The sequence below is a fragment of the Rana temporaria genome, chromosome 2 (assembly GCF_905171775.1).
Source record: "Rana temporaria chromosome 2, aRanTem1.1, whole genome shotgun sequence".
NCBI lineage: Eukaryota > Metazoa > Chordata > Amphibia > Anura > Ranidae > Rana > Rana temporaria.
This window is the reverse complement of record NC_053490.1, coordinates 254,339,539-254,364,028: the sequence shown is the minus strand read 5'-3', so window position 1 is coordinate 254,364,028 and position 24,490 is coordinate 254,339,539. Positions and strand designations below refer to the sequence as shown.

The 24,490-nt window shown below is 42.8% G+C and overlaps 1 protein-coding gene across 2 annotated transcripts in view; it reads left to right on the top strand.

Moving 5' to 3' along the window:
• Nucleotides 1-24,273, top strand: part of GLOD4 (glyoxalase domain containing 4) — a 40,480-nt gene extending 16,207 nt beyond the window's left edge. For both annotated transcript variants that reach the window (XM_040336784.1, XM_040336785.1), the window contains 5 exons: nt 6,362-6,498; nt 7,577-7,663; nt 10,292-10,405; nt 20,247-20,333; nt 23,995-24,273. In XM_040336784.1, the coding sequence (XP_040192718.1) occupies nt 6,362-6,498; nt 7,577-7,663; nt 10,292-10,405; nt 20,247-20,333; nt 23,995-24,060 (491 nt within the window). In that variant the 3' untranslated portion in view covers nt 24,061-24,273. The remainder of the gene's footprint in view (nt 1-6,361; nt 6,499-7,576; nt 7,664-10,291; nt 10,406-20,246; nt 20,334-23,994) is intronic.
• The last annotated feature ends 217 nt before the right edge of the window (nt 24,274-24,490 follow it).

The following is a 24,490-nucleotide window of genomic DNA, read 5'->3' as shown; positions in this document are numbered from 1 at the left end:
ACTAGCTCCCACCTGTGTGTGGACCAGCTACACCTACTCAGACCTTTGCAATAGCAGAATAGCAGCTACCTCTATTGTGGTATAGTCACACACCTCGAATTTCCAGTATTTGGAACTACCATGTTCCTTCACTGGGATGAAGGATCAATATCTGAAACTCAGGTTATGCTAGGATAGAGCGTTGGTCTGTCCGCACATCAGAAATGCACAACATGGGTTTATCTTGGGTCATTTCTGAGATATATATGTGTGTGTGTGTGTGTGTATATATATATGTATATATGTATATATATATATATATATATATATGTATGTATGTATGTATGTATGTATGTATGTATGTATGTATGTATGTATGTATGTATGTATGTATGTATGTATGTATGTATGTGTGTGTATATAATATATATATATATATATATATATGTAGACTGATGATCAAGGGATATCCTATGACTCACCAGAAATGCCTAAAATTGATTAGATAACGGTACTCTGTTCCTTATCAAACGCATAACACTGAATGGTGGTGACGCCTCTATGGTATATTCGCACACTATTGTTATTCAGAAACATACCACACTGAGTTACTGTCGGTGTAATTTCTGTCGGATACATGCATGTATATTATTGCTTATCAGAGAAGCATGACATTGATTTGTCGGTGACACCTCTATTATATAAACCGCACACTATGTTTATTCAGAAACATACCACACTGAGTTACTGTTGGTAAAAATTTCTGGAGGTTACATGTTGGTACACTATTACTTATCAGAAACGCATGACGCTGAGTTACTGATAGCGACACTTCTGCTGGTTATATAACTATACAATTTTGCTGATCAGAAACGCATAGCATTGTATTATTGTTAAGGATATTTATAAATTCAGATATGCACTGCTTTAAGGGTCCTTTTTTTGCTAGTGACATTTCTGTTGATTAGATGACCCGACAAGGTTGCATTAAGTAACACATTGGGTTGCCTACAACATGCTGTTGGTCATATAAACTTTCCAAGTTTTTTTTTTCTAATCAAAATAATGCACAACTGGTATTGTGGGTTCATGACGGTATACTGTTACTATCCAGAAACGCACAGCATTGAGTTTTCTTGCTAGTGACGTTTCTATCAGGTATATGACTGTGGGTGTTGGAATACACAATGTTACTGTCTGTAACATTTCAGTCCCTTGTCCTATACCCTATTGTTTATCTGAAGTATGCTAATACCACTCTCTGCTAGTTATGACTGCAGGGAGTATAACACCAGCAATACACGGTTGAGGCCGCATATGTCCTTTTGGTCATACTGGCCATGCGACTGCTTTTTTCTATGATCATCAGAGATATACTATAGGTGCTAGCATTATTTTCTGTTGATTGGAAGACCGTACTGCGGTCAGTCAGGAATAGACAACACTATAGTGGTTCTTGTCCTCCTGTCCTGAATCTATTACCTTGGGTCGCTGCACATAAATAAAACACAGCAGCAGAAGGTGTCTGTGTCCTCTGCGTTCTTTATTACTCAGAAAAAACACCATATTGGCTAGTGGCCTCTCTGTTGAATGTAGGACCTATAAACCTATTAAGCATCAGAAGCTCACACTTGGAGCTTCTGTCCTTTCTCTGGGCTTAGGTTATATGGCATCTTACTACATATGAGAAATACACACCTAAGGTTGGTTGTGTCTTCTCTATCCTACAGGTGTCTGTATATCAGAAAACACAGCAGTGGAAGCTGGGGGTGTCTATCTGTCTTTCCATATTAAGTCTGAGCTTGCTGTCCTTCGGAAATACAAGATCTAGGACCTGTATATCTGGGACATTTTGGTCACTTTATTTCAGACCTTATTTTCCATTCACATGGAAGGAACAGGATTTCTGATTGCGGGCCTTTACTTCTAGGCATGCCAGAGACATTCCCTAGACCTGAACCCAGTAGGGTTATAGGACACTGGAAGGAGGTCATAAAATCACCTAGCAGGTTCTTTTTAGTAGGAAAGGGGTTACGCTGTTAGGGGCTGTTTGCCTAAAAAATTCAGCATCAGGATTTTTTCTGACTGGTTCTCCCGATCCGATCCGAGCTTTATAGCTCAGTGTATGTCCTTCATGTCACCCCCTCGGACGAACTGGATATGAATAACCAATATTCATCTTTTACTCCTACTATGGCATTGGTCCCTTGTGGTAGGGATCTGCTTAACTTAACTTAACACTCCTTGGTGCATGGAGTGGATCATGACCTCAAACACTGTTTTTTTTACAGAATACTGTATTCTGTTGGCGTGTGGCACTCATGGGTTTACCCTGAGATTATAGGGTAAAATGTATCTGCATATTATACGCGGGGGGCGGTGAAAAGTTTTCTTTCCCCGACACCTTTGTTCTTTTCTGTTATATACCAATGAATGCAGTGGTTACTCGCAATTTTGTAACAGGCTTCTTTTCTGCGTAGTTTAATGATCGACTCGCAGGGTTATAAGGAGTAAGGAGCCTAGGGTATATAGAACAATCTCACATCTGACATGTCGGTATTCAGATGGGAAGGAACTCAGAAATGGGGAATGACCAGGATGGGACCTGCTTGTCAACCGGCTTGCAGAGCAGCTGTTTTGTCTGGTCTAGCAGTGTACGTTGGAGACAGGAGTTTGTCCACGCGTATTGGCGGACGCACGAACGAGCCACGCCAAGGCATCCTGTGGTCCTGACACTGACCAATAAGTGTCCTCGCTATAAAGTCACATGCATTCCAATGAATGGAGGTGGACAGGTGGACTGAAGGGAGTGCAGGAGCACACCAAACGCCCTGCTTGGTCACATACCTGTCCAGTCATTTGAGTGAAGGGAATAGACTTCCCTTAATCTAGTATCCTTGAGTGGGTTTATTTCCTTGTTTCACCAGGACTATGGCAAACAAAAAAGGGGGACCCACAAGGATTGTACGTCGGGAGACCCTGTTTCTTTCTAAACCATTCTCCTGTACAGACTAGTGGCTTAAAACCACATGTTGTTTTTTTTTTCTGGGTTGATCAAAGTAGGTCTTTGTTTCACAGAACAATTCTCTGACTAAACTTTGGATGGTCTTATGCAGCTTTGCAGACACTATCAACCACGATGACTAGAATATTGGCGCAGCCAACCTTTCTATCCTAAAGAATACTCAAGCTCTCAGAATTTTTTTCTTTAAGAGCACGTGCCACCTAGACTCTGCATCCAAAGAGGAGACAGGAGCATAGGTGGAGCAGACCTGCAGGTCATTTTCATGATCCAGCTAGGATACCCTCATCACACACTAGGAAGTGGAAGTGGTGAAATAAAATCAGATTCTGACATCTAGCAAAAGACCTTGCAGGCAAGGGTCCCACCCTAAAGTAGGCCTGTTGGTTACTCGTCTATCCTCTCCGGTGCCGTCCTGGAAGGTGATGAGAGAAAACGGACGTTACTTACCGGTAACGGTGTTTCTATGAACCTTCCAGGACGGCAGGCCTACTTCCCGCCCTATGTGGAGGGAAAAGATAAGCTAAATGCTAGGTGGTAAGTACCTATACGGAACAATGTCCCTTGTGAACCAGTTCAGGACTACTCTAATTCATACTGAGGATCAAGGGGAAGGGTGGGGACTTTTAAATTGTTAAGTGATTGTGTTTCCTGTGGGGAGGAGCCATCATCTCTCGGGTGCCGTCCTGGAAGGTTCATAGAAACACCGTTACCGGTAAGTAACGTCCGTTTTTGATCTTGACTAAAACAATAACCCTGGGGCTGACCTAGCTCAAACCTTGATCTAGGTATTTACTATTGTATAACTTTTTTTCGTCCTATCTTTGCAAGGACAGAGAAAGATACAATGTATCTGTCTCGTTCCATTTACAGAGCAAGAAAACACAGGGGTGGGCTTCGCAGTGACCGATCACAGCGATCAGGTGACTTGGAATTGGACATTCCGGGTCCCGATTGTTGGAACAGGGCCTGGGGCTCTCGATGAGATACGCAAATATGCAGCCTCACAGGAAAAAAGCCCAGTCCAGTGGGGTCACATTTATAAAACTTTACCCCTTGGGGCATCAAGTGCATGTAGCCCTTGATCTGATTCCAATCCATCCAGCCACTGCGAGGCTGTCATACATGGCACCTGTCCCGACGACACTGATCATTCCTTCATAAAAAGATCACTCAACACCGTGGTGCTGTGTCATCCATTTGTGAAGCTGTGTATGTTTACAATCAGACATGCTAATGCTTTTATTGTTTTTCATGTCTTCACAGTTCAGCATGGGAGTATGCCATGTTGTCCTTTTTGTTGCTGGTGTGTGGGACTCTGCACATTCTTTAGGAGTTCCACATGTCTTATGGTCAGAACAGTGCTGTAGTGGATAGCACTTTCACCTAGGGTTGCTGGTTTGAATCCTGACCACGACACCATCTGCCTGGAGCTTGCATGTTCTCCCTGTGCCTGCGTGGGTTTCCTCAGGGTACTCCGGCCGTTTCCTCCCATACTCCAAAGACGTGCTGGTAGGTCAATTGCTTCTGTCTAAATTGGCCAAGCGCGTTGGGACCCTTCGGAGTAAGACCCCGCTATATCAAGATACCTTTTAACTCTTCTGTATAGTAGGTAATTTTCTGCTACAGTGTGTATGTAGGTACTGCATGCACAGTTGTGCAACAAGTGAGGGTTACCAGAAGCAATTGTGCATCTGATTGCCAAAAATGCTTTTAATGGACTCTCTCTCGGACCTATGTTGATTCAATTGATGACTGCATAAGCATTAGGAAATGTGAGCCCAATTAAGTGGGAAAATTAAGAATTATGACATTTACAGACATGTGTGATGTGTTTAATTATAAAATTCCCATGTAGAGGAGCCTTGGAAATGGAGAATGGGGGAGCGTGAGATCAAAGCAAAGGAGAAACTGTCAAAGCACCAGCAGCAAAAAGGATTAATTAAAACAAGCGGTGGAGGAAGCCAAGTATGGAGGGGGAGAATCAGGCCGAGATGAAGGCGGCAGAAACCGAAAAATGTGCAGTAATTAGCTCATTGTTCTTCCAATAAGACATCTGGAGTCTAAAAAAACAGGACCGTTTGACCTCTAGTGTCTGGAATGGTATTGCCATAATATAGCTCTTTCTCTGTACGTGTCCTCACCAAAATAACGTCCACCAGCCAGAGTGTCAGCACAGACTGATCCTTAGTGTTGTGTGTCTGTGAACCTTCTCTAAAGCTCACCACACATGTTAGTCTGCTTGTACAATCTCGTCTAGATCTTCCAGCAATTTTGTAGAGCAAGAGTCTGCCTGATTGGATAGATTAGGTAGGCCCTCATATTACATAATTTTGGCTTTAGATTTAAAGTTGACTATACAAACAATCAGTATAGTGAGCCTAAGGCTGGCAACAGATAGATAATTTTTCTGATCAGCCAGGAGGCTGATCGGAAACGGATGAACGCATTTCCCCACACACAAGGTAGATGGAGGAATTCTCTCTGCAGTGATATTGTATTCTGACAGCAGGGGCTCTCCACTGTCAGAATACATTGATCAGCAGTTGCAGCCGGCTGATCAAGAAAAGTTTCCCAACAAGCCCATTTAACAGAAGTTGATTGTTGGATCCTCTTCTGTCCAGTGGGGGCATCCACACATAAAATGAAATTTAACCGGTACCTACTGAACCGTCCCATATATTATTATTTTTTGGCCAGTTTTTCTCCCTTTCCTGTTCATTCTCTGAGTCTGTTCTGTCCATCATCACTGTATGTACCTTTCTTTCTGCATGGATTGGCTGAATTTGAGTGTCCCGCCATCCCGGTTGGCTTTGGCTGAATGTTCTGGGGAGGGCGGTATGTCGTCCTTCCTAAGTACTGTATGTACTTTCTGGGGAGTGTCTTCCAGAGCAGCAGAGGATGTGACATGATCTCGTTCTTGGTAATATATAAAATAAGATATCAGGGGGGGGGGGGGGGGGCGGGGGCCCAGACAGTATCTGGAGCGGTTGTGCATTACAACCAGTCGGCTTCTATTTTTCATTTCTTAGCTTAACCGAACAAGCTGAAGATAGAAGCTGATTGCCATTCACAGCTGTTCGAAATTCTGCCTGCTCCAGTTTTGATTTTGCTTCATTGTCCCCACAAAAATTATTTGGAAATTGAACAAATGCATAAACAATAGTGTGGTCACCATTGTGAGGTATCCACACTGGAGTAGTATGACCCTACAAAAGAGAACTCATTTTAACTTCTGAAAAACATGCATTAAACCACAATGGCAGAAAAAAAAGGGCATTCTGGGAAAATACTGCAAGAAAAACAAAACTTTATTACACAATCCGAGTATTTTTACATAACTTCATGTCTATTCTACAGATCCTGTTCAGAAAGTCACTCTTGCTGTATCCAATTTAAAGAAGTCAACTACTTACTGGCATAATCTGCTGGGCCTGAAGATATATCATGAGGATGAAAGCAAAAAGAGTGTATTGCTGGGTTATGGTGACAGCCAGGTAATATCTGCTTTCAAACTATTGTTTAATGCCATAAAAGAGGGAAGTTTCTGCTCTATTACCAACAGTAGGCCTATAATGGCAACCACCAGTGTCTACCGACCTGATGCCAAAGTGGTACTAGAAATTTTGACTGTGTGCATGTGTCTTATGGGTAGAAGAGACAGGCGGTTTTGTTTTGGGCAGGGGGCTAAAGGTTCATAAATAAATATGACAATGGCTAACTATACACCTTAAAATATATGTATTGTATAACCCTAGCTTTTTTTTTTTTTTGTAGCTATAAGCCCCCATTCACAGCGTTGTGACTTGTCATGCAATTTGACCGTTTAAAGTCGCAAGGCAAATCGCACCCCATTTGTGCCTATGGAACCATTCAAATTGGTGCAACTTTGACTTGCAGCGATTTGAAAAGTTCCTGCACTATTTTGGGCATTTTCATGTGCGACTTGCATAGACATCTGTGCACAAAATTCATTTATAGTTTAACTTTGTTAGCGCACTCCAATAAATTATTACAAATACAATGTTTAATACTTTGCCAGACAAGTCTACAATGGCATATCATATGTATCTGAAAATGTATAGGTACTGAAAAGGTGAGAGCTGGGAACATGTTGAAGATATCAAATGACCTTTTTAATCAATCAATAATGGCATTATTTTTGTTTTTTAAAAGCAGACATACAAAACAGACGTTTTAAAAACGAAACAAAAAAAAACGCACAACACATCTCAAACACTTAAATGGCTGGATTGTCACAAAACATTGCTTGTGTTTAGTCTTTGAATTAACTGATTGGCATAGCACATTTGATTTTGGTATATCTTCAACTCTACCCTTTTTTTTCATGCTGCAAGGAAAGAGATTTATAAAGACACCTTCTACAAGTGATTTCCTCAGTTGGTGAACTCATATTTTTCAAGTTAATATCGGTCTAATCATAAGAACTGTGAGCAGATCTTGTGGATTGTCTGCTGGCAGTTTTATTCCAGATTCATCAGTTTTATAAATCTGTATGCTCATGTGCTCTGTTAGCTGGTGACAAACTTTTCTCATACTGGTTTGGGTCTGCAGTGCAAGCTGGAGTTGCAGGATGTTGGAGGACCGGTGGACCATGGGACCGCATTTGGCAGAATTGCATTTGCTTGCCCAAAAGATGAGGTAGGTGTTAATTACACCCATCTGTATGAGATGCTTATACAGGTATTCTGCTTTGTAACTGACTAAACTCAATGGCCAGCATGTCGGGCATATTATCCAAGGGACTGAAAAAAACGTATAGCCATACATACTGTTTTTAAGTGTAAGGTTTTTAACCATTTTAGGAAATTGAACATGTATGTCTTTAAACTTCGCTTTTAACCCACGCTAGCAACCGGAAAGGAGTTAAAACCACCCGCAAAGCGGCGCCGCGCATTAATTTCAATTGGCAGGGGCGCTTTAGGAGCAGTGTATACACCGCTCCTTCACCGCTACAAAGATGCTGCTTGCAAGAGTTTTTTTAACATCCTGCAAGCGCATTGCCTCAGTGTGAAAGCCCTTGGGCTTTCACACTAAGACTGCAGGGGGGCTGTTTTTTCAGGTGCTTTTCGCCCAAACGCACCTGGGAAAAACGCCTCGGTGTAAAAGGGGCAAGAGCAGCTGTTAAAATGCAGGTATTATTTCTCTCTCCCCCTCATTACAGTATCTTTTTTTTTTAAAACAGGACAAATAATAAAATGCGTAATTTTTATTTACAGTAATACTTTTACTGTGTGTGTTTAAAAAAAAAAAGAGTACCTTTTTATTTTTTAAAAAAAATTATTTCAACACGAACGTGCCAAAGGGAAGCCTAGTTGGTGCCCCCTCAAATTATTTGTTTTCCCAAGTAATAGAGCTGCACGATTAATCTTTAAAGAATCGAGTTCACGATTCAACTCTTACAATCTTAAAACAGCATTTCCCGATTCTATGTAATAAGCGCAGAGAGTTCTCTGCTCACTTCTAACAGCTGACAAAAAATAAATAAATCCAGGCAGCCTGCCAAGTTTATCATAACACAATGTTTCTCTTTATCATTGATAACATGTAGTTCTTTAGATCGAAGGAATGATCTTGTCTGTAAATGAGGTCAGTTTAATCACTTAGGGCCATATTCTTAAAGAAAGTAGGCGGGCGGCGCGTAAGCCATTTACACTCCGCCGCCCCAACCTACAGGAGCAAGTGCTGTATTCCCCAAACGCTTGCGGCGGAGTGTAATTGGCCCGGCGTATCCCCGCGTATATCCAAGGTGGCGGCTTGTATTTAAATTAAGCACGCCCCCGATTCTAACGAACTGCGCATGCGCCGGGCTTAAAATAGCCCAGTGCGCATGCTCCAGTTCTTGGCGTAAAACGTCAATGACGCCGACGTGTGCATCATTGACGTAAAGTCGTATTCAAGAACGAATTAGTAAAACGACATACCCGACGGGAAAACACGACGCGGACCAGACGCCATACTTAACATGGCCTACGTGGGACTGGCGTAAGGTTACCCCTCATATAGCAGGGGTAACCTTACGCCTACGCAAACGACGTAAGCGACGGTTACGCAACGCGAATTCGTTCGGGAATCGGCGTATCGGGCTCATTTGCATAAACAAATGAGACCTGAACGTAAACGCCACCTAGCGGCCGGCGGAGTAATTACATTTAAGATCCGACAGTGTAAGTGACTTACACATGTCGGATCTTCAGCGTATCTATGCGAAAATGATTCTAAGAATCACTCGCATAGATACACTGGCCAAAAAAGAGAGATGCGATGGAGTATCGTGAGATACTCCATCGTAACTTTACTCAGAATATGGCCCTTAAAGACTAAAACATTTTTGGACACTTTGGTGCTTAAAGCAGGGTTACGCCGGCAGTTGCTGACTTTTAATATATGGACACTTACCTGTTCAGGGCGCCCGCGATGTCGGCACCCAAAGCCGATCTGTCCCTCGGCTCTCGGGTGCTGCTGCCGCCATCTTCGGTAAGGGAATCAGGAAGTGAAGCCTTTCGGCTTCACTTCCTGGTTCCCAATTGCGCATGCGTGATCCCTGCTGTCTTCTGGGACCTGTGTGTCTCCCAGAAGATAGCGGGGGCCTGAGAAGGTGCCAGACTTGTCGTACGTTGCCGCGGCAACCTATGCCCGGAAGTGGGAGCAATGGCCTGGATTACATGGGTATCTGCTCCCTCCTCCCCCCTGAAAGGTGACAAATGTGACACCGGAGGTGGGGAGGATTCCAAAAAGCGAAAGTTCCATTTTTGGGTGGAACGCCGGTTTAAGTTTAAAATATGTATATATTGCTAGAAAATTGCTTGAAACCCCCCAAATATATACTATATATAAATATATATTTTATTTTAGCAGAGACCCTAGAGAATAATATGGTGGTTGCGCTGTATTTACGCAGCAGTCTTTCAAACGCATTTTTTTTTTTTTTTTTTTTTAATAAATAGACTTTAATGAATAAAAAAAAAGGCTAAACCTCAAAGTTTGCCCAATTTTTTATTTTATTTTTTGTATAATGTGAAAGCTGATGTTGCGCCGCCAGAACCGTGGGAGAGAAAAAAACGTGATTCTCATTATAGCCAGAATCATGCATCTCTACTAAGTAATGACCGTTATCACTGAATAAACAAGCCTATAGTGGAAATATAAAAATTTGTTTTGGTCTATAAGGTGTGTGCAAGAGCTGATTTAAAGTTAAATTCACATCTTAGCCGCTATCGCCATCACTATCATGTCAACTTAGTGACTGGTTTGTCTTTGTAATAACAGCTTGCAGGCATTGAGGAGATCGTGAAAAAAGAGAATCATAAGATACTGACGCCTCTAGTAAGCCTGGACACTCCAGGGAAAGCTACAGTCCAAGTGGTAATTTTGTCGGATCCGGTAAGTAGCGGTGTGAGCAAACAGTGTTTTAAAATGAAAACCTGTTAAAATTGGTAAATACAGCCATATAATGGCATGTAATTAAGATATGCAAATGATGTTCATTAGATCATGCTGATTGGCAGTACAGCTCATGCAGTGCAGCGAAACTTTTCATTGAATCTGATTTTTTTATTTTTTTTCCTGGTTTAGACATACTGGGTGATTTCTCCTTTTGAGTGGACGTTTGGGAACGTCCCTCAGAAGGAGGGGGATCGCGCGTGCCCGAGCTGCCCCGGTGTGCTCGTGTCACCCGGACGCAGCGCATCTCCGATTTGGCAAGAGGGCTCTCCGAGAGCACTGAAAATTGGTCTGGGAAGGAAGAAGGTGAAAGTGCCCAGTATTGAAGTGGTTAAAAGCCTTGCATAGTTATTCCACATGAGGATGGCATAAAAGTGGGTGTAAACCTCAGACATAAATAATGAACAAAGGGTATCCTTCTATAGTGTGTGCTTCTCTCAATTAAGAGCACTGAGCCCTGGTTCACACTGACAGCAGGAATGAAATCACGCAAGTTCAGCTGAACTCACGCAGTTTCATTCCCGCGTGTCAGTCCCGACTTGGGGGGCGATTTTAGAGACATCTGTGTGGGTTGCTGCACAGATGTCAATGGAAATCGCACCCCGAAGTCGCCAAAATTAGTACAGAAACCACTTTTGGGAATCGTTGCGGCGCCGCACCGATTCGGACAATGCCCTTGCCGCTGATTTTTGGCATACGATTTGACATGTCAAATCACTCCAACATGAATCGGGGCTAGGTGTTCTTTCTGTCTGCCCTAGGGAAGATGAGTTTTTGCCTAGAGAAAGGGATGTCACAATCTCGCTTCAACCTCCATCCCCCCCCCCCCCCCCCACACACGATCTTAATTCAGCATTTCCACGATTCTTTTCATGTGACAACACTGAAGAAATGACACTTTGATAAAATGTAAAGTAGTGAGTGTACAGCTTGTATAACAGTGTAAATTTGCTGTCCCCGCAAAATTACTCAACATAAGCCATTAATTTCGAAACCACTGCCAACAAAAGTGAGTACACCCCTGACCGGTGTCATGTGACTCAGTGTTACAAGGTCTCGGATGTGAATGGGGGGGGAGCAGGTGTGTTTAAATTTGGTCGCTCTCCCTCTCTCATACTGGTCACTGAAAGTTCAACATGGCAGCTCATGGCAAAGAACTCTCTGAGATCTGAAAAAAAAGAATTGTTGATCTACATAAAGATGGCATAGGGTATAAGAAGATTGCCAAGACCCTGAAACTGAGCTGCAGCACGGTTGCCAAGACCATACAGCGGTTTAACAGGACAGGTTCCACTCGGAACATGGTCGACCAAAGAAGTTGAATGCAAGTGCTCAGCGTCGTATCCAGTGGTTCTCTTTGGGGAAATAGACGTATCCGTGCTGCCACCATTGCTGCAGAGGTTGAAGGGTTGGGGGGGGTCGGTCTATCAATGCTTAGACCATGCACCGCACACTGCATCAAATTGGTATGCATGGCTGTCGTTCCAGAAGGAAGCCTCTTCTAAATATGATGCACAAGAAAGTCCGCCCTGCAGTTTGCTGAAGACAAACAGACTAAGGACATGGATATCTGGAACAATGTCCTGTGGTCTGATGAGACCAAGATAAACGTATTTGGTTCAGATGGTGTCAAGCGTGTTTGACGGCAACCAGGTGAGGAGTACAAAGACAAGTGTGTCTTGCCTCTACAGTCAAGCATGGTGGTGGGAGTGTCACAGTCTGGGGCTGTATGAGTGCTGCTGTCACTGGGGAACTACAGTTGAGGGAACTATGAATGCCAACATGTACTGTGACATACTGAAGCAGAGTATTAACCCCCCCCCCCCCCCGAATGAATGAATGAATGAATAAGTGACTTGTATAGCGATACACGTGCAAACTGAATCGCCTCTAGGCGCTTTTTTGCAGCCAGTGTCTGCTTGGCTGGTGCGGTCATTTACCCTGTAGGATCTCGACACGCTTGGGACACAGTCGTACACACATATATACATATTCTGGGCCAATTTGGACAGGATTCAAATTAACCTACCAGCATGTCTCCTTTTGGAGACTGAACTGCAGGGCAGTATTATGACCCCAAACACGCCTCCAAGACGGCCACTGCCTTGCTAAAGAAGCTGAGGGTAAAAGTGATGGACTGACCAAGCATGTCTCCAGACCTAAACCCTATTGAGCATCTGTGGGGCATCCTCAAATGGAAGGTGGAGGAGTGCAAGGTCTTTAACATCCACCAGCTCAGTGATATCATCATGGAGGAGTGGGAGAAGACTCCAGTGGAAACCTGTGAAGCTCTGGTGAACTCCATGCCCAAGAGGGTTAAGGCAGTGCTGGGAAATAATGGTGGCCACACAAAATATTGACATTTTCACTTAGGGGTGTACTCGCTTTTGTTGCCAGCAGTTTAGACATTAATGGATGTGTGTTGAGTCATTTTGAGGGGACAGCTATTTTACACTGTTATACAAGCTGTACACTCACTACACAACATTGTAACAAAGTGTCATTTCTTCAGAGTTGTCACATGAAAAGATAGAATAAAATATTTACAAAAATATGAGGGGTGTACTCACGAGAGAGAGAGAGAGAGAGAGAGAGAGTGTGTATATCTATATATAATTTGTGTGTGTGTCTATATCTAATTTGTGTGTGTGTGTGTGTGTGTGTGTCTATATCTATATATAATTTGTGTGTGTGTGTATATATCTATATATAATTTGTGTGTGTGTGTGTGTGTGTCTATATCTATATATAATTTGTGTGTGTGTGTGTGTGTGTGTGTGTGTGTGTGTGTGTGTATATCTATATATAATTTGTGTGTGTGTGTGTGTGTGTGTGTGTGTGTGTGTGTGTGTGTGTGTGTACAAAGTTGCTAAAAGTGCATTAGCTTTGTGAGAAGCCTTACTGAGAATAATACTCGTTGCATGCTGTCTTCCCCTCGAAGCACTTTCTCTACCATTTCTATCTAATGTTTGGATCTAATCACATAATGTTTCAATTCCATTGTATGATGATCCCCAGCCAGGAATCTGATAACAAAATTCAGCAATAGTACCTAAGAATGTGCAATGAGTCTTTCTGTGGCTCCATGTGCTGGCTTGATATCAGATATTCTGGGCAAATAAATATGATATTTCCTACGTAATAAAAATAATGCCCAAGATCGAGCTACAGAGAGACCATAAAACCACAGTTGAATTAGATTTGTTTACGAAATAAGCTGTACTCTACACTCAATTTTCCTCAGCTTTGTAGATAAATAAGGCGGGCGTCTGTAGCACTAATTTTCTAGAAGTCGTTAAAGGAAATGCATATAAAGATCTCTCCCTCTGTTTACTTTTTAATCCAGACAAGTAGCATTTTTAGAAGTAGGTCAGCAGTGATTGCCCCTGTATTTTCCTCAAGTACAGGTTCCCTATAAAAAGGCAGACCATTCTATGGATGAACAGCTCTGATTTCCTTCAAATTTTGTGCATATTCTGGATCTTTGCCATGTATTTTTCTTTTAAATCAGTTTAGTGTTGTTTCCAGGCCAGGAAGTATTCCTTTTTATTGGATTACATAACAAAGTCCCCATGTCTCCAATCATAAGGAAAGCAAAATGATTCTTCCTCTTTAATCGCTCAGTAAACATTTTATAGGCAGATGCTGAATATGAGTTGTATTCTACAAATACGCCCAGGGACGGTGTTCTTTGTACAGGCCCTCCAGTAAATTGTTTCCATCGTTCCACTTCTAATGGCTTTATTCTCCATTTTTTTATCAATTGAAAGTGATAAGAGCTCATTACTGCAGAATAAAGCATAGCAAAAATATCTGGAATTAAGTCGGAGAAATGCCATAACCTAAGTTTTGTTTATTACTTGGTAATCTCATCAAAGATCTACTTTACTAAGAAGTTTACAAGACTTTATTTCATGTTTAAAGAATGTGAACGGTTTTCTAACTTTTTGTGTAATAACTTTTCATGTGGTCAAGCGGTTACACTAAAACAATTTCATTAAAAAAGCTGTTTGAAGACTATTGACTGGTTTGAACAGAAGGGCACCCAAAGTATTATAGTCCGGAATATATCTAGTACTGACTAGAGTTGAGCGGACACCTGGATGTTCGGCCAAACTTCGGAAAAAAGTGCGGGTTCGGGGCCCAAACTTGAACCCGAACCCCATTGAAGTCAATGGGGACCTGAACTTTTCAGTACTAAAATGTCTCTAAAAAACAAATGGAAAGGGCTAGAGGGCTGCAAATGGCAGAAACATGTTGGTAAGAGCATGGCAAGTACTCTGCAAACAAATGTGCATAGGGAAATAACTTAAAATAACATAAAATACATAAAAAAATAATAATCTTGACCTAGGACGAGGTCCATATGAAGTAGGAGGTTGAGGTGGCGGTGCAAACTGCAAAATATATTTGTTTGCCCTAAATGTGTGTTTTTTTTAATAGAACGATAGAAGAACAGTAGCTAAAGTCTTTATCTCACATGTACAATTCTGGAGGAAACACTGCAAACATTTTTTTTTTTTTTTCCCTAAATGGATGTTTTTTGAATAGCAAAGTATCTAAAGGGTGTATCTCACACGTACAGATATGGTGGAAACACTGCAAACACTGGAGGAAACACTGCAAACATTTTTTTTTTCCCCCTAAATGGATGTTTTTTTGAATAGCACAATAGAAGAAAAGTATCTAATGCAGGGTATCTCACAGCAACATATGCAGTGCTGGTGTAATTTGATTTCTGAAGCAGGACTGACTCCTATATATTTCTCTCCCTACAAGCAAAACCAGGAACCTTTCCCTAAAGTATCTAAAGCAGAGTGACTTGCTGTGCTATGTAGATCGCTGAGTAATTTTATTTCTGAAGCAGGACAGTCTGACTCCTAATTCTCTCCCTCAGAGCAGCAGCAGCCTTTACTTACCCTATCTAAAGCAGAGTGATGTGCTGTGCTATGTGCCTCTAGCTTATATAGAGGCTGGGTCACATGCTGCACTGGCCAATCACAGCCATGCCATTAGTAGGCATGGCTGTGATGGCTTCTAGGTCACACAAGTTAAACAATTGTTGATTGGCTGCCCTGCAGCGCGCCATTACATTGCCAAACCCGAACTTACAGTAAATTGTTCGGGTACCAAAAATCCAAAAGTCCGGTACGAACCCAAACTTTACAGTTCGGGTTCGCTCAACCCTAGTACTGACCCATTCCATACATATCTATCCTGTCAGGGCTCACAATATAGTGTCCCTACCACACTCCTATACACACTAGGGGCAATTGTTGGGAGGAAGCCAATTAGGAAGCCAATTAGGCTGCCACTTGGTTTTTGGATTATGGGAAGATATCCAAGCATACAGGAAAGCAATTCTGGGTGGGATTCGAGCATGTTAACCATCTAGCGGCCATGTGGCACTTAACATGTGATTGGGTGAATGTAATCCCTTAAAATATTATTTTTCATATAACTTCAAACTTTCCTCCCAAATATTATTTTTTGCAGTGAAAGTGTAACTTTTTTTTTTTTTTTTGGGGGGGGGGGTTTGGAAAGTGTAGGGAAGGATTGGCAATGTTGTCAAGCATTTATTGCGGTCTATGGCTAGACTAGGTTCTAGTAAACGCTGTCACAAAGACAGAAAGTAATGAGGAATCAAACATTCGGTCACCACAACAAGTGGTGAGGGGAAATCTTCCAATGGGAACACCTGTTGCGGTGAAAACTGCTTCATTACAGGGCATTTTTACCCCCTTCCTGCCCAGGCCAATTTTTCAGCTTTCAACACTCTCTTGCATTTTGAATGACGATTGTGCGGTCATGCAACACTGTACCACATGAAAGGGTTTTTTTTTTTTTCCACACAAATAGAGCTTTCTTTTGGTGGTATTTAACCACTTGCTGACCAGTGCACGCACTTTTACGTTTGCAGAATGACACGGACAGGTAAATGGGTGTACAGGTACGTCCCTAAATTTGCGCCCTGTGGGCGCATGACCCTGCTGTGAGCTCCGTGCCCGCGGGACCCGCAGACACTATGTCCGCCGGTGTCCTGCGATCGTGTCACAGAGCGTCAGAATGGGGGGGGGGGATGCCTGTGTAAACAAGGCTTCTACCTGTTCTGCCTAGTGACAGGACACTGATTGTCTGCTCCCTCTCACCGAGAGCTGTGATCAGTGTCGTGTCACAGTAAGCCCCACCCCCACACAGTTGGAATCACTCCCTAGGACAGCCTTGACCCCTTCCTCGCCCCCTAGTGGTTAACCCCTTCCCTGTCCGTCACATTTACACAGTAATCAGTGCATTTTTATAGCACTGATCGCTGTATAAATGTGAATGGTCTCAAAATAGCGTCAAGTATCCGATGTGTCCACCATAATGTCAGTCATCGCTGCTCGCCGCCATTACTTGTATAAAAAAATATATATATATATATATATATATATATATATATATATATATATATATATATATATATATATATATATATATATATATATATATATATATATATATATATATATATATATATATATTAATAAAAATGCCAAAAAACTATTCCCAATTTTGTAGACGCTATAACATTTGCGCAAACAAATTAAACGCTCATTGCGTTTTTGCTTTGTTTTTACTGAAAATATGTAGAAGAATATGTATCGGCCTATATAAAATAAAAATATTGCTTTCAAAATTGTTGCCCTATTTTTGTTTTATAGCGCAAAAAATAAAAACCACAGAGGTGATCAAATACCACCAAAAGAAAGCTCTATTTGTGTGTGTGGGGGGGGGGGGGGGACGTAAATTTTGTTTGGGAGGCACCTCACACGACCAAGCAATTGTCAGTAAAAGCCACGATGGGCAGCCAAATCCTCTGGGGCTGAAGTAGTTAATCACCACTGGGTTTTTATTGTTTGATGGTTATTTCCAAGGTATTTAGTAAAAGGCATGGCAAGAGTTTTTTTTTTTTTTTTTTCACAAGTCAATTTTACTGGTATAAGCAACCATTTTTACTGAATAAAACTGATTTTAATTCAGTGTGTTTTTGTTGTGATTAGCTTTGGTTGGCCACAGCTAATCGCATGGTACACATCACCTGACCTTGTCTGTACCATGTGACCAATCAGAAAGCCATCCATTGTTTACAATTGTCATGTGATCAGCTGTGATTGGTCACAGCAATCGCATGGTATTGGCAGCATGCCAGTACACTAATCGGTCATGGACTGACATGCCGTAATTAGGTTCAATAAAGATTTATTGAGTTTTTAAGACAGAATAAACAGAAGGGTAACATAATGCAACCGAGCGTCCGACAAAGGGCGACCCGATCGCCAAGTCTGAAGACATAAACAATCTGTATTTCACAACTGAAAATGGTACAAGCAGTTATTACAACCAAAGATACATTCAGGATATAACGATTCTTGAGAGGTGCCTCCTCTGCTCGAGGAGTCCTCCCCTGACCTGGACGCCCCTATGGGATCCAACTGCGTCCATGGCCCAGGGGAGTGGGGGGGGTCGAAATGCCCCAAGTAGGCACTTGACTAGGACACCCTCACTCGATATTACCATATGCAGTAAATTTTGGCAAACAAAAATGAAATGAAATGCAGGAGCTATTTACCATATACGACAATCTGATTGTGCGTAAATAAAACCCAGATGTGGCCAGAAGGAGTCAGCCAGAAGGGAAAGCGGAGAAAAGGAAGTAGAGAAAGGAAAGGACCTGAGAAGAAGTAAGGGAGAAAGGGAAGGAGAGGGGGAAAAGGGTTGGGGATAGGGTGTAGGAAGCGGTGTACTTGCCTCCCCTCAGGGGCCCATCCCGTTGTCCTGGACGGAGTGAGCCAGTGGGCGACCGGTAGGAGGGAAGAGTGAACGAGCTAAATAGAGACCATCGGCCCAGGGGCTGGTGTCCACTGGTAATCAAGTGGACACCCTAGGCGTGAGTCTGTCTTTAAGTTTGTCTGAAGTGGAGTAGTGCCTCCATACACTCCAGGTAAAGGAAAATTTAGCGTATCTATCCAGAGATTTGGCTTGCATTTCCTCCATGAGCATGGTGTCATTCATTTCATTTATCCATTCTATAATAGAGGGGGGGGGGGGAAGTCGTCCTCCAGTGTCTAGAGATCAACTGCCTCCCAGCACTCAAACAAAACTTTAGGAGGGAGTTTTTCTGAAATTTAGTGGCTCCAGGTAAAATGGAGAGAAGAGCTACGAAGGGGGAGGGGGTAAATGGCTTATCGTAGAGATCGGAGTAAATCAGGAAAATTTGGGACCAAAACGGGCGGATCTGATCGCATTCCCACCAAATGTGACTATACGTACCCTTGGCTGTGGTGCATCTCCAGCAGGAGTCCGGGGCCGAGGGGAACATGATCCTGAGGGTGGTCGGGACACGGTACCATCGCGAAAGTACTTTATAGTTTTTTTCCTGCGCATAACTCGATATGGAAGACTTATGCGTGTAGAAAAAGGCTTTACGCCACTCCGCCTCACTAATAACTCTCCCCAGCTCTTCTGACCAAGCCATAGTAAATTTGGGGAAAGCGCTATGTGTATGTCCCAGTATCATCTTATATATCAAAGAGAGGGTGTGCCGTTGGGGGGAAGAGAAGGAGCAAAGTTGTTCAAACCCTGTCAGCTGTCTGTGAACTTGTTTAGAGTTATGGAGCGTCTTACAGTAGGCCGTCAGGTGTAAGTGTGTGAGCCAGGTCATCCTCTGGGAGGCCGGTGTCGTGGTCAACGCGAGGGAACCTGCAGCAGGATGAACAAAATTTTGTGCAGTGGGCCAGTCTTGTCTTCGATGTCCAGCCAGAGAGTGGAGTCCTCTGCCCTCCGGGAGGTCTGGGTTGTCAAAAAGAGGAGTAAGTGGGCTCGGGTCAGTAGACAGGGCGCATGTCACCCTCCTACGGTACCAGACTGCCAGGGCATCCTTAGTAAGGGGGGATAATCCCGCCAGGGCTCGATAGGAAGAGGCATGACCCCAAAGAAGAGCCCGAAGGTCCTCCGAGGACATATCCTGTTCCACACGCACTGCTACCTTACCCAAAGGGTGAGGAAACCACTCCAGGATCCGAGAGAGTACTGCCGCCGTGTGGTAAAGTTCAAAGTCGGGAAGGCCCGCTCCCCCATTCAATGTGGGAGAGCAGAGGAGATTGTGTTTCAGCCTGGGATGACCTCGCTTCCACACAAACTGAATGGCCATGGAGCGCACCGTGCGGAAAAAGGTTGATGGAAGGGCTATCGGGAGTGCTTGGAAAAGATACAGGAGTTTGGGTAGTATATCCATTTTGAGTGTGCTCATGCGACCAAACCACGACACCGGCAGATCCTGACATGCCGTAATTAAGCATTTTCAATAGTGATCTGTTAATTTTATGCAGTCTTGGCAGCATTTCCAAAAAATAAGTCTTATGTTGTGCAAGTCTTCCTTTACCAACAATCACTTTCTGTACCAGACACAGTGGTCACAAGAACCAGTAGTGTAGGTAAATTACTTGCTATGGTGGCACACGGTGTGTGTGTGCTCGCTCCTGAGGTTTTTGTGGAAAAACCCGCCAGCCTATGTAATTTGTTGAAGTCCTGGGCATGCGCAGATTTTAAAACAGACTATTCTAGGTCTTTAGTAGAAAGTTTCTCAGAATAAAAGATTAGCCAGTAATATTCATGCTATTTTGCACACTTGCTAGCATGTTTTGTCTTGACAGGGGTAGTGTCTCAAATTAATGTAACTGAATTTTTTTTTTTACTAAATTCTTATTTTTATTTTTATTTTCATTCATTTATTTTTCAGGATGGTCATGAGATTTGCTTTGTTGGAGATGAAGCGTTCCGTGAACTATCGCAGACTGACCCAAAGGGAGATCAACTTCTGAATGATGTATGTCATTTTCCACATTTCATATTTTTTAATAACAAAGCTTGGCCATTTTAGTCACCTTTTTGTGTTAAAATAATAACATTCTTATAGGCCTGGTTCACACTAGTGCGATTTTCAAATGTGACTCCAGTTGCACAGAATCCCACGACAATGAAAATAACATTCAGTGGTGCCCTATCGCATTGATGCAGGTCAGATTAGCCCAGATTTTGGAAAAGGTACATGTGCTGCTTTTTAGTGTGATTGCAGCTTGAATTTGGTCCCATAGACACCAAAAAGGTATGTAACTGCATGTCACGTGTGTGTTTTTAGTGGGCGTTTTGTGTATAAATTTTGTGTAAAAAACCGAACCATGAAAAATGCACCAAATTCACACTGAAAATCGGATTGAGTTCTAAATGCGCTAGTGTGAACCTAGCCTTACTTGGCATCCTGCAAATGATTTTTTTGTTGCAGTTGATTTTGACAAAGGTAAGAGTGTCCAAATAAATCATCAAATCGTTATTCCTTTTCAAGTGAACCCCTGCTAAAAATTACTATATCTAAAGCTCACAGTATTAGTGTGATAGTCACTGGTAAGAATGCTCCTTACAATCAAAGTCATTGGGAAGAATCCCCCTCCCTTACAGATTGCTTAAAAGATCACTGGTGTCAGCGCTTACTAATCTGGAAAGCAGAATTTTCACATTGCTCACGAAACCTCTAGCAACCCCTGCATGAATCCCTAGGGTTTTTACAGAACCCTGGTTGAGAATAGCTGATCTTTGTAGGGGTGTGAGGGACGGTGGATTGAATGCCACTGAACGCAGCAGAGAACCATTAATCTGAAACAGAACATTGCTGTCGTGAAAGACCAGCTTTGTGTTTTGATAACCGTCAATCTGGTTCTTCCTTCCATACTCTTAACATAGTGAGCAGTGAGGGGAAGAGAGAAGGGGGAGAGAAGGGAAGGGGGAGAGAAGGGAAGGGGGAGAGAAGGGAAGGGGGAGAGAGAAAGAGACACCTCTATGGTGGCCTGGGGAAGATGGATGCAGAGCAGTGTTGGCCTGTAATGCAGGGGCATGGACACCCCCCCCCCCCCCCCCCCCCCCATCCATGCGCCTGGCCCCCTAATCTACATGCCGGGTGCTGGATACATGGATTGCAATGGGTTTTTAGCGAATAAATATTCACCTCCTGGCCAATCAGGAATTGGATCCTGAGACCGGTTACCATGATTGGACGAAAGGAGAATCGATCCTTTTGGCCTAGGAGGAGACGCACAGCCACCGTAATGCCAAGCAGGGGAAGCCTTATCGACCCACCAGCCACCACTGCAAGGAGGGCTGCTTCTATATAATCCCCGGCTCGTCCTGGCAGTGATCCCCCGCTGTCACTATTGGCTGTGTGTTCCCTGCAGCGGCTGGATATGCATGGCTTGCTGGAGAGGACTTCCCCACACAACAATCGTGAGCAGCAGAATGCGTTTCTTCGAGGTGAGTGCCAGGATCTGCAAAGCACAAACTCTGTGCATTCTGTCTGATCATCCCTGTTGCTGTATGGGCTGCTAGAAGTCCATCCTGATCCTGATGTCTAGGGATGGCATGGGCTGCAGGACTTTTATTTTCTTACTGGCATGGGCATTGGTTGCACTTTTGTAGCTGTATGCATCTAGATCTGCAGTAAATCTGTTTTATAAATAAGTGATATGATTACATATAGTCAATAAGGGCTTGACGCTTCTGTGTTACAACTTGTACAGCCAGTGTTCCTGCTGATCTGCCCATTGCACTGGCAAGGACTATGCTGATGTCCATTTGGAGAGTCACTGGTCACATCCCGGGCACTGCAGAATGTTCTAGGAAAGGTTTAATGCTCTGCATCTTGGAAGGGCTGGCTGCTCCTAGGCTGCTTTCACACTGAGGCGCTTTGCAGGCACTATTGCGCTAAAAATAGCGTTTGCAATGCGCTCTGAAAGAGTCGCTCCTTTCTATGCAGTGTGAAAGCCTGAGGTCTTTCACACTGGAGCGTTGCGCTGACAGGATTGTAAAAAAAAGACCTGCCAGCCGCATCTTTGAGGAGCGGTGAAAATACCGCTCCGATAGCGCCCCTGCCATTTTAAATCAATGGAGTAGCGCTTCAAAGCGGCGTGTTTGTGGGATGGTTTAACCCTTTTCCGGCTGCTAGCGGGTGTTAAAACTGTAACGCTAGCCGAAAACCACGCCAAACACGGTGGTAAAACCCCACTAAAAATAGCAGCGCTTTACCGCCAGCGCACCAAGCGCCTCAGTGTCAAATTACCCTTAGCTTTACATCCAGCTATAGATTGGGAGAGGGCAGTTTATAGTGCTGCTTCTCATGATCACTTCCCTTCTCTCTGCTGGACTGAAAATTGGTGGCAGAGAAAGGAGGTTGGCATGACATTGGCTTTGGTAGGTGGAACAGCTAAAGCACAGGGTTTCCTCCCTTGTGCTCATGATGGTGCACTGGAGAGTGGAGACTGCCATGACCAAGGCGGACTTCTCTTGAGAAATATGCAACTGCACATGTGCTATCCATCTGTCGGGAATATTTCTACTGAACTTTCTCCTGTCCATAAACATTTTACAGACTGTAGAGAGAAAAAATATTTTTACAAACTGCTTGAGCAAAATCCTGTTGCTAGAACTGCTCAGGTAACACATTGGTGAAGAATCGATATGCACCTTGTCCCTCTTGCTGTAATACAATGTGTTACAATACAGTGCGACAAAACAAAAATTGTATGCAAGATTTTTACATTTTTTTTGTAATTTCACTGTTCACATGTTTTATAAGTTCATAAGTGGGATTATTCAAATACCCAAGGGAAAATTCTGTACAGGAAATGCTCATTTGTAACAGTCTTATTGAATTTCTAATGTTTCCTTTTTATAAATAAATTCTTCTCATAAAATGTTATTTTGTGTATAATCCGTACAGCTTTCATAGATGCCAGCAGGAGCAAGAGTAGTCACAAGATCAATTGTGTAGCTGCATAAGGGTTAACCAGTAGACGTCAACTAGACATGGATATTAAATTGGAGCAGTCAACCAAACTCTTCCATGATTGATTGATTGATTGATTGATTGATTGATTATTATAATCGTATGCTTTATCTTTACACTTGGCTTTCCTTTGTAGGAACAGCTGTAAAACAAGTATTTAGGTGTTGCTACATTAGACTGTAAAAGTGATTTCTTTGACAGAAGTAAGGCTGGCCATAGACGGAGCGAATTTCTTTTGTCGCAGGAAAGAAATTCACTTGATTTCCCCCATCAATGAGAATAACATCCAATAACAATAATATTGGCTAGAACAGCCACTAGCGATAATCGCTTGTAGAATTCAGCATGCTGGTTGTACCCAAAATGGATCGATCGACCAACTTGAGTACTCTCGGCCTGCCAATACATGCTTTGATCCTTGACCTGCTGAACCAGCCGAGATTCGACCCATCTATGGCTGGCCTAACTGCCTCATTGTTTTCTACACCAGCCTAATATGGGGAGTTCTGACTCGCTTAATGGTGCCTTACATTTCTTGGGACTCCTTTTGTACGTATTCTCAATACTATAAATTAAATGGATAACAGGAGTCTTTCTTTCATTGCACAATACTCAGAGGGCAGTGTACATAACTAATTTGTATGTATATTTACAGGCCATGGCTGCAGACAAGAGTGAAGAATGGTTTGCAAAGCACAAAAAACAGAAACCATCCGCATAGATAATACTGACATTCCTATGCGTCTCATAGAAACTCCTATGCTGTACATGTTCATGATTTCTTTTCAAAATTAAAAATGAAAGACCTAATTAAGTTTGTCAAATATTGTCATTGTGTCTTATTTCTGTTCTGCTATGTTGTACTGTATTCCTACTAATTGATCTGCAAACATAATGTTGGTGTAATAAATATCTTGTCATAGATTGCTATGAACATCATCTCTGCCTTTTTTTTTTTTTTTTTTTAAATGTTTGGAATATGCCTATAACCTCATATACCAATAGTATGGGTGGCGGGCAGGTCATTTGATTCTCTGATTTCAACAGTAGTGAAGGATAACCGCTCTGAAGCCAGCACATTCAAATACAAGGCCACAATAGCAGCTCTGATATTTGTTTATTCCCCTTGTAATTTTGTTGTGTACAGTATG